Raw genomic sequence first — 10,944 nt, 5'->3', positions numbered from 1 at the left:
TTTTCTGCTTTCTTGCTTGACAGTGGAAGTCTGCAGACACGCCCACCATGACATGACATAATGAGGTATGACGGAGGCTCAAGGTCACGTTATCACATCGTGATAGAAGGTAGAGAGATTCTAAAGGAGGGATAGGAAGGAGGGAAAGAAAAAAGGGAGAAGAGAAAGAGAAAGAGGGGGAGAGAGAGAAGAGAGGGAGAGAAAAAGAGGAGAGAGGGGGGAGAGAAAGAGAGGAGGAGAGCGAGAGGGGGAGAGAGAGGGGAAAAAGAGAGGGGGAAAGAGAGAGAGGGAGAGAAAAAGAGAGGGGAGAGAGAGAGAGAGAGAGAGAGAGAGAGAGAGAGAGAGAGGGAGAAAGGCGGAGAAGAGGGAACAAGACGAAGCATAGATCGGCACAAGCGGGAGGGAGAGAGATCAATAGAAATGTTTTGACAGATCGTGACCCATTAACGCGCCAGGCAATGGTTTCTCCCGCCGCGGCCGGAGCTGTTTACTCCGTCGCTTGTCTAAGTGGGCGGCGCTGGAACGCCCAGGCGCCTAAGCGTGCGAAACGCTGCTAATTTGACAGACCTCACTACCTGGCAGCGTTGACAAGGCGACTCCCACTGAGGCGCTGCTGGTGAAGAATGCGGCCTGGCATGAACAGGGAGCTGCGCTTCAAGGATGTGGGTGTTGCGTAACGGATACGTGCATGACCGTGGTAGGGAGTGGCCACATCGCTTGATATTTATCCTTGAATTATCGTAGTTGGCATTGCGATGTAAAAAGTTGTTTTATAGGCGTAGGCCAGTAAACACGTGGAAATGACAGCGTACCTGGGTGACCGCTTGATGCGGAGTCCCGCTAAACCTTCGGTCATGTTTACGTCTGCTCTGGTCCCTGCAAAACAATGGGAGATGAACGCACTTTCCACAAGTTCTGGGTAGGCAAGGGAGTGTTGTGTTCTCGTTTTTCCATGGAATGGTGAAGGATTAATGAAGATTTTTCTAAGTCCCGGAGCACTGCCCCCCGCCCCCCCCCCCCCCCCCATCCCTCCCGCTGTCCCCTGCTGCTGCACTCTGAGTGACGTGCAGACGGGTTTCCGGTGAGCTGTGCGGGATATGGCGACACTGAGGTGTGGCACCGCTTCTGAATCACATGGCACGTGCCGTATATCCACCGGCTCGGCGATTTCATATATTCTCGATACATGAGGTATCAACATACCCCAATATGATGTCTCATGGCCTGAACACATGGTCTACTAGACCCGATGCCAGTTTACCACAAGCCTTGCTTTGTACACAACGTGGTTCGGGAAGGCCAAAGCGTTCCGTTCCTGATAAGCCTAGACGTGCCTTCACATCTCTGACATTTTGCCGTACAAGCAGGACTGCCGCACGCAGCCCGGTCCGGTTGCCTAGGCCTGACCCTGACCTTGACCTTTCGCAGAGCAGCGACTGACGCGGAAGACGCGCCGCCGTCCTACGCAGACGGCGTGTACATGATGGCCGGCCAGGACCGGCCCAGCCCCCGCAAGCTCAGCAGGATCCTGATGAAGGGCAAGGACGGCATGCCGTCGCGCAAGAACCGCACGGCGTTGCTGGTCTTCTTCGGTGAGCCCGGCGACCGCCTGCCGGCGACTTGTCTAACGTGCTTTTCGGCTGGGGTGTGAGGGAAAACGGCACGTGGGCCGGGCGTTCCAATACATTTCTGCAGCGCCGGTGCGCGGTCCCGTGGTGCTGGGCCGCAGAGTTTGGCTGGCTTTGGAGGCAGTGGAATAAGCAGGTCAGTGTATTTGCAAACCGGGCGGTTACCTTGCAGCGGTTGCTGGTGTAAAAGGATGTAAGTGCATAAAATAGGGCGAAGCTGTCTACACGGCGGACAGGATGTCCATCACTGCGATAGAGCAGAATGGTAATGCTCCTAAACAGATGACTGAAACGTCTTTATTCAATCGGAAAGGTATGGCCTCATATGAACAAGGCACTAGCGAGTTAAAGCCGTGTTTTGCAGGCGCTCGTAATGGCATAGTCTCTCCGAGCATGCAAACAGCTCATGTCCACATGCTTGGGCCGTGAACGGGATCACGCAAAACCAGTTTTGCTCTTGAAATCGAGGTGCAAATCCCTCATGGTCATGCCCACTCATCATGCAAACTGCGACCCCCGGCGATGTGAACTCTGCTAATTAACCCCCCAGCGTGATTAGTGGCCGGCACGAGTGACCCCAGCATGTAACACGAACACCGGCACCGAACCTTACACCTGTATGCCTCTTTTGTCACGGAGTTTATGTTCCGCAGGACAAATGGTGTCGTCTGAAATCTTGATGGCGTCAGAGATGGGCTGTCCGATAGAAATGCACAAGATCAACGTAGAAAAGTGTGACGAGATGTATGACGCCGACTGCAGTGGAGAGAAGTACATGCCCTTCTACCGGGCCGGCTATGACGCAACGACTGGCCAGAGTCCAAACATGCCCAGGGAACGGTGAGCGTTTGGGTTTCAGACGCTTCACGTAACGAAGCTTGTTTTCGTCGCGCTCAAGACGTTGCCCGTCATGCGTTGGCAGAGGTGATGCTTAAACTGGGTGTTAGTGAAACACTTACGTTAATGGCAATAATGAAAATGCATGCATCTTTTGGGAAGCGCTCTCCTAATAGAACGCTTGCCCTTATCGAGCCACTTTTGGGTGCGGTACAGCTGTCCCACCGCAGCTTAGCTCATTGGCGAGGCGCGAGGCGAGAGAGCAGACGCGCACCGCGCTGCGATAATGGAGATCGCTGGCCTTTGAGGTCACGTGACCTCTGCCAACTCGGTGTCAAGAACGAAGTGGGTAATAACGAGGTCATGATACCCTCCGATATGAGCCAGATCAGGTGAAATGGCGCTGTCAGCGCGTGGTTAGTCAGTGGTGGATTGAGCCGTCCGTTTTGAGTGGGAGAGCAGAGATCCAGTGGAGGTGACGTCTCCCTATGTCGCTCTACTGTGTGTTGTACGATTTTGGCGTGCGTAAGAGCGATATCTTCAATGTATTTGCTTTCCCTCGAGTCTCCACACGGCCAGCTACCATGTTACTGATAACGTAGGCTATGGATGTCACAGACGCCTTACTAGCATGCTCCACACTTGATCATTAAACGAGTGCTTCACATTTATATGGGGTCTTGAGCTGAATTGGTGGAATTGACATTTAAAAATCTTGAAAAACCTTCGGTGGTGTTTACAACCATGCCCCTCTTAAGACCGAAGTCCCTCTAGTTTCTGAGCTACACGTCTACACGTCTATACACGGCTACACGCGAAAATGGGACTAGGTATATCGGGGAGACTGTTTCTAAGTCAACTTAGCATTCACGACGTCATAATAATGTCATTCAAATCCTGCCATTTCATAAGCCATGCGGCGATCAAGGCCAAAAAATATGATTGTGGAGGCGTTCATATCTGGCGTTTATGGTGTGATTTCCAGATATAACGGCCGTCAATTGGCTCTCAATCATTGTTGTGCAAGGTGCGATCAAGTACGTAATCAAGCCATGACGCATTGGGGAGTATATTTACTAAACAGAGAATTGTGCAGTCTAGAGCAGTCCTTCCATATTTAGATAAGTGATGAACAGAAATTAATTTTTCGTTTTTTATGACAAAATGTGGGTGGAGAGGGGCTTTAAAGAACAGTCTGTTTGTAGAAAACAGGTTAATCCAACGTTAAGCTTTCTTGCAACGCTCCACCTTCCTTGGTTTTGATTTGAACACGGGAGACAAAGCTCCCTCCCAACCCTACGCCTGGTAAGACGCTTAAGGCGCGTAAGGTAAGTAGCCCCTCCCCTCCCCCTCCCTAAGCCACAGGCTTACAACAGGCGAGTGTGGCAGCGCGGATAAGCAGTTGGGCAAAGAACGACTCTCCAGCTAGGCCGGCCGGTGGCTTACCTGTGATCTCACTCCCGACAGATCAACTCGAAGACCAGCTGGATTGATGGCAGCTTCGTCTACAGTACCAGCGAGGCCTGGGTCAACACCATGAGGTCCTTCAGCAACGGCACGCTGCGCACCGACGAGAATGGCATGCCGCCACGCAACAAAGAGCGCGTACCCATCATGAACAAGCCCAGTCCCCACCTGTTCAAAACGCTCTCGCCCGAGCGAATGTACTGTGAGTACCTATGGCATGTCTCTATTGTTTGTGTGGCTGGACGACGCATTGTCTCATTGAGACAGTGCATCGGACTTAATCAGGGTTGTTGTTCAACATCTCCTCTAAGGCAGCTGTACTATTTCATCCGGGCAGCTGAGATAATAAGCATTTATAGCGCAGTGCAATAAACGGCTTCGACTGGTTAGGAACTCAGGAAGGCAGGGACAAGTGAGGAAGGTAGGTCTAGATTCTAGGCCTAGATTTAACACCCCCTCGTTCACGTGTGGACATTGGCTATGTAACGGTATTACATAATTAGTGTTCTCCACCACGCAATTATCTCCACACGGATCCATTTTTCTTAATCATCATGGAACCAAATCGTGCGAACATTTCCGTTGATTGCGGCCAATCAATGCTCGTAAAAAGCCAGCGGGAGGCACGAGACCCGTTGCCGAAAACAACACGGTCGCCCCCAGCTGACAAAGACAGACAGCGTGCCTCGCTGTTGGGTTCGTCACTCACTTTCTAAAAGAAGCCTGGATCTCATTAGGCCCTCGTTCCCCGCGGAATTTCGAGGACACTTGGAGTGGCTCGCCTCTGCTGCGGCCGCGGGCGGTGAGAGGGGACGGGCCACCGCGCCTGCGCCCTCGCTCCGGGGCGCGGCAGGGCACCGGGCCCGTGCGGGCTCGGTCACGCACCCGACCACACAGCCAGCCGAGTCCGCCAGACACCTCACCCCGCGCGGCGTCCGCAATTAATGGTCCGCCGTTGCTGTTCCACAACTGCATGCGGCAGATGAAAGTTGCAGATAGACGACCGACATGAAGGCACCGGCGCTTTCCTCTGGCGCCTTGTGACACGATGTGCTGACTAAGGCGCGCACAAGCGGTTGAGCGTCAACTATGCATTACAAACAGAGAAGACCGTACGGCAAATCGAAATTGGCAGTGATCTGCAAGAAACTGATCAGATAGAACGGTCGTGGGAACTGCAAGTAACTGAAGCAGAATTAATTTGAGGAGCGGGTGTACATTTGTTTCAGTCTCATAACGAGAGGCGAAGTAGTTGGCTCGTTATCACCGTTGATTAATTAGGTCTGCATTGAAACAAATGAATTGAAAATTGCCTGACGAAGACGAAACCTTGGCCGAAGCTTCCTGCAAGTAGTTATGGCTCTGTTGCATGTTATGTTGGAGTGATACATTTTTATCAACGGCACATACTCGAAGAGATATACATGCAAACGGCTCATATTGCGAAATATATGTTGCAAGTTTCTCATCCACTGACATTATGACCCATGTCACGAAGTAAGTTTAGCCCCTCTGAAACAATACAGTTCGCCCGAAAAGTACAACAACAAAAAGCATTAGGCTCACTACATAAGAACTTCCGTCACTGTACAGCAAGCGGCGTGTTATCCATGTGGTGACAGCGGCCCACTAATATCATGTTTTCTATCTCACCTCTTCGTCTCATCTATAGGGCACTCACAGATCCACCGGTCGATCAGTCCAGCTCGCTTGTACGTACTCCCAAAAACTGATTGCTAAAATGCCTGTTATTGTGCTTACTACTGGGCTCATAGTTATATATATATATATATATATATATATATATATATATATATATATGCACTGCACCGTGCTGTTCTGGTAAGCCTATCCCATCGGTCACGCTTGGAAAGCTCCATGGCTCTTAACCGGAGCCTGCGGCCTTGCGTCATGATGCTGTCTCATGCGAGCCAGAACACTGGGCACCAGTGATGCTGTCTCTTGTGAGCCAGAACACTGGTGCCCATGATGCTCTCTCTTGCGAGCCAGAACACTGGTGCCCATGATGCTGTCTCTTGCGAGCCAGAACACTGGTGCCCATGATGCTGTCTCTTGCGAGCCAGAACACTGGTGAACACATGATGCTGTCTCTTGCGAGCCAGAACACTGGTGCCCATGATGCTGTCTCTTGCGAGCCAGAACACTGGTGCCCATGATGCTGTCTCTTGCGAGCCAGAACGCTGGTGCCCAGTGATCGATACCGCCTTATCACTGCAACTCGTGTCTTATCAGCTGATACCGGTTGAGCCTGTTAGATGCATACAACTGGATGCGAGATATGAATGCGATAGCATCGTCGCCTTTTATTCCGCTCGCTCAGACTGATTTATCGACGGGCTGTGTTAACGAAGCAGCACCTGCAGAACCCATATCTACCACACTGCATTCAACACTTCCGCAGCGTTCTCCGCAACCTCTCCACGGCCCTGATGGGCGTGCCTGGTCGAGGGACGAGCCGCTGTCCAGCAGCGCCGAGTGCCACTGGGTCGTCGCCGGCGAGGGCCGCCCCACTCGGCCCCGACCTTGCCCCAGTTGGCCGGTCGGGGGCGCCCCTGCGCGGCCGCAGAGGCGACCCCAGACGCGCGCGCCGGTGGGCGCGCCCGGCCAGCCGGCCCGCCACCAATCCACACTGATTGGCGCAGCCGGCGGCCGCGGCCGAGGCCTGGGCCCGACTCGAGGGCGGCGTGGCCGTAAACCGGCGCCACAGGGCGCACTGGGCCAGGGCCCGGCTCGCCGAGGTCTCACACGCCGCCCGTGCAGCTCGCGCTCCCATCGATAACAGGGAGCGGCGCAGTGAAATCTATCACTCGCCTTGGTGCATGACGCTAGATGTGGCCGTCTGGCGCGGTCATGGCCAGGCTCTGGCCAGGGTGGCCGTCGTCAAGACGTGCTGTGTTAATCATGAACTTCCCAGGCGTCGGTGAGCTATGTGGGGCGTTTTCCGCATTCCTTATCATGCAAAATGAAACATGCAACAACACGTCAGATGCTGCACGAGGCTGGTATTTACCGCCGTGAACAGCTGCCCCGTTTTTCGGCGTCACTGCCTCTGTGTCGGTGTTCACGGCAGGGGATACGCTGTGGGAGTACTCCACGGCGGTGGGTTACGAGCGGTGCGGCAATTGAACACGGGACGCTGACAAGTCCAATGCCTCGCCGGTCACGACATTCACACCCTTGCAACGAGACTCAACAGCACGCTGTTGCCGCAGCATCGCTGGGGCATTGTTTGGCTTTGTGTTTATGGCTCTTGGTGATTAAGCGGACCACATGTGCATTGAAAGAAAGTTCTGCCGGAATCGATACGGTGACATGATGGGACGGAGGGCATTGAGCATTGGGTGGGACGTGCTGTTCGTTAGTGTGGCAATGCCCATAAGCTGATGTCGAGGCCATACTCGTGCTGAACCATCCGAACGGTTTGCATCGCGTGTTTGGGTTCTGAGTCTGCCCCAAGGCGGGCCTGTGTGTTCCTTCTGAACCCAAAACCCAAACATTGACATTGCAGGTGCATGCATGTGTTTTCATCTGGTCTTTGGCGAGGCTCGGATTGGAGAGGCGTATTTCCGTGCCGTGCTCTGCACGCGGCTCATCTGCCCCTGCCATCCAATCATGAGGCTTGATGTCTCGTGCCTCAGGATGATCAGTATCAAGCAATCAGGCATACTTAAACGGAATGTTAATCGCTATCATGCACTTGGACAATGCGAGGGAAACTCAGATTGCCATACTTGCGTCGAGGTGAACAGGGTAAAGGCTTGTTCTTGACTCACTTATATCGATGTCGTAAGCCTATCTGTAAGTACAGCGTGTAATTCGTTCTAAACTGGTCACGTTTAGAGTCCATGGGCCATAAGCGAGTTAATTTGCTGCAGAGTACACTAAATTTGCTACATATGCCTACTGGGTTATAAACCTAGATGCCTTTCACCTAGGCCAAGGTCCCTGCATTCCCGGCAGTAGCTGTGCAGACCCACACCTCGCCGACGGCGGTCCTCAAACGTCGCCTTGGAAATGAGCCAAATGGCGTACACAGTCGATAGCTGTTGCCTATGCTGCTACAGAAAGCCTTGCAGGCGGCTGCGCGTCTGTTAAAGGCGGAAGTTTTTCCCTCAGAGCTTATCTTGTTGGGAGATAGAGGGGTGGGGGGAGGAGGGACTCGTCGAAATAGTGATGACTCGCATGAAGACATTACGGTTAAGACGACGAGTTGTTTCAGATTTAAATGCTCGTGACTGGATGACATTTAAATAGGTCTTAAGTTTGGCAAGGGATTGTCAAATAAGCTGTGAATTTGTCTGAGGTCCTCAAATTTTAGCTAGCCATGGCTCCGCCGACGTACGCATCAAAACATAAACTGCATTGGTGGATGCGTGTGTGAGCAGCTTAAGTCAATACGGGGGCATAACTGATGCACTATATCGCGCCCTTTTATTTTCTGACAATGCCAATGAGCGCAGCGCAAACAAACCCACGGCATCGTGCTGTGTGGGGAGGTTGAGTTTATTGGCCCAACCCGTCATTTGGTGACCGGAGGCGGCACGGAGATAACCGCGCGTACCATCAGAACCCCCTGTGATCTTGTCAGCACGATGTCTTCATCTCGGGCTTCCGTTCTCCAATTCCCAGCGTCAAGATGCCGTAAAGACGGCTAGGGCATCAAGCCTGCTCTCTGTTCTTTCGTCCCCGGCATAAACTTTAATTCTTTTTCAGCGCTGGTCGTAATACAACCTTGCGTTTACCTCTCGCGTGGCGTAAGATCTGATAATGCGCCGGCTGTTCGGTAAGAGTTACGATATTCAATCGCCTCATCCTTCCCGAGCGCCATCAAACTGGCAGTTTTTATCACCTCTGTGTGGGATGCACCTGCCAATTAACCCAGAGTGCGGCGCATCATCAGCATTCATCGCATGCACGTCTAGCCGCAAATTGCTCGGGGCTCCGAGTATCTGAGCCATGGTCATGTCCACGTCCGATGCATTGCTTGCAGTGCATCATCAGGACGTCCAAAACGGATGTTCCGCTGCTTATCTCTGACGTCACAGCACATCACTGGGCGGTTAGAGTTGCCGGCTACGGTTAAAATGTGTTATTCAGCCAGGTTGTTTTTATTGAACGGGAGCTCTCGGGATAATCTTTGTCCATTCACCAGGCTTCGCCAGTCAGGAGTGTCAATGTGTCAACGTTAGCGAGTGACAGTAACGAGTGTCGTCACGAGAGCCATATTAGTCATATCACTGCCATAACATTGTCTTACTATTCATCAAGGCTGCGTTAGGGAAAAAAAGGTGGTTCAAATAATATATTTTATGTAGTGATCCGGCCGGAATGATATGATCGGTCCCGGTATAATCAGATCTAGGCTGATAACCTTGTGCCGGGCCATCATTGATCAAAGCTGAGGACGGCATAGGGATTGTCCGTGAAAGTTCGATTTAGTAAAACCAGCTGGTCGGAATAATATATGTTCATGTGAGCTATGTCTCAGCTCAATAATATCTCAAATATTGCTGGCTCTTGCACCATCATGCTTATCCGGCGAAGTTAGTCTACCCGAGAATACGCAGTTCAGCATGCAGCCTAGGGCCACGACGCTCAGTTTCGAAGCAGGTAACAGTGGGATTCAATGCTGGCCACGGACAAGACTGATCTTCACTGGTCTGCTTGATATTCCTCCGTAAGCCTTCAGTCCAGCTAACCACTCACCACGCGTCTCTGCAGTGTCGGGCGCCGAAGGCACCAATCAGAATCACCACGTGCCCGTTCCAGTGCTGGGAGACGAGCGGACCAATCAGAACCCGGCGCTGCTCTCGTTCGGCATCCTCTTCTTCCGCTGGCACAACAAGGTGGCCCTGCGTGCGCAGGAGGAGCACCCGGACTGGAGTGACGAGGAGGTGTTCCAGCGAGCCCGACGCATCGTCATCGCCACACTGCAGGTCCGTGCAGGTCTCGTGACTCGTCCCCAGGCGCCAGGTCCGTGCAGGTCTCGGGACTCGTCCCCAGGCGCCAGGTCCGTGCAGGTCTCGGGACTCGTCCCCAGGCGCCAGGTCCGTGCAGGTCTCGTGACTCGTCCCCAGGCGCCAGGTCCGTGCAGGTCTCGGGGCTCGTCCCCAGGCGCCAGGTCCGTGCAGGTCTCGTGACTCGTCCCCAGGCGCATGTGCCGGACTCGGCCGCGCAGAAATCTCGTGCGCCGCGTCCTAGGGGTCCTTCGTCTGCGTGGGAACACAGGGTGCGTGCGGAATACAGGGTGTCTGGTGCTTGTCAGGCTGGTGCAGAAACGCATCGCAGTATAGCAGGTCTGGCTTTTGCAGCCTGGGAATGACAGACCCAGGAATTTATATTACTCTCTATCCTACAGCTTGTCTTTACGTCTTGGAGTGTACTTTCCCACGTAAGCGATCATTTGCAGCGGTCTTCCATCCCAGTGGTCAGGGACGTAACTCCAAAGGCATACTTTGTGGCCAGCCTTCTCAAGGTTGAGTGTGAAAAATAGCTAGGCATACAAAATGCCAGAATGACATGGTTTGGTGCAGACCTCTCCTCTCCCGGGAATCTCCACTGCTGCAACACAATTCCAGCAATGGCCTAATCATCCTTGCGACGCCCGCCGCCTGCCGACCGCGGACCCGGCAATAACCCGAACCTTCTCCTTGCGCTGGCGGTTCGGAAGATAGGTTTTTGCTCACTAGCGCGTTCAGCGCTCACATCGCCCTGCCGCCGCGTCCAGGGTGAGATGGGCGCGCCCTGGCAGCGATGTTTCTCACCATCTCTTACAGTAACGACAATTTCTCACCTCAATTACTTCGACTCTCAGCTTTAATATCAGACTTCTGATTTCAGACCTCTGATATCTCAGTATCAGACTAGACTTTATATCAATAATAAATCAGCGCTCTATATGCGGATTGGTTCTTCGCACCAGACAATTGCTGTGCGTTTCTCGTGCGTTTCTCGGTCCCGGTGGCACAATGGTCGGATCACCAGCCCCAAC

General features: G+C 53.0%; 1 protein-coding gene across 1 annotated transcript in view; it reads left to right on the top strand.

Annotated features, from left to right (window-relative positions):
• Positions 1–623: 623 nt before the first annotated feature.
• Positions 624–10,944, top strand: part of LOC119096504 (dual oxidase-like) — a 13,749-nt gene continuing 3,428 nt past the window's right edge. Inside the window, exons 1-5 of the mRNA XM_037219414.1 lie at positions 624–673; positions 1,429–1,592; positions 2,282–2,465; positions 3,929–4,134; positions 9,723–9,889. Of these exons, the coding sequence (XP_037075309.1) occupies positions 624–673; positions 1,429–1,592; positions 2,282–2,465; positions 3,929–4,134; positions 9,723–9,889 (771 nt within the window). The remainder of the gene's footprint in view (positions 674–1,428; positions 1,593–2,281; positions 2,466–3,928; positions 4,135–9,722; positions 9,890–10,944) is intronic.

Source organism: Pollicipes pollicipes, unplaced genomic scaffold (assembly GCF_011947565.3).
Source record: "Pollicipes pollicipes isolate AB1234 unplaced genomic scaffold, Ppol_2.1 Scaffold_4295;HRSCAF=5057_pilon_pilon_pilon, whole genome shotgun sequence".
In the NCBI taxonomy this organism is placed as follows: domain Eukaryota; kingdom Metazoa; phylum Arthropoda; class Thecostraca; order Pollicipedomorpha; family Pollicipedidae; genus Pollicipes; species Pollicipes pollicipes.
Note: the sequence above shows the minus strand (reverse complement) of the source record. Positions and strands in the feature narration are given on the sequence as shown.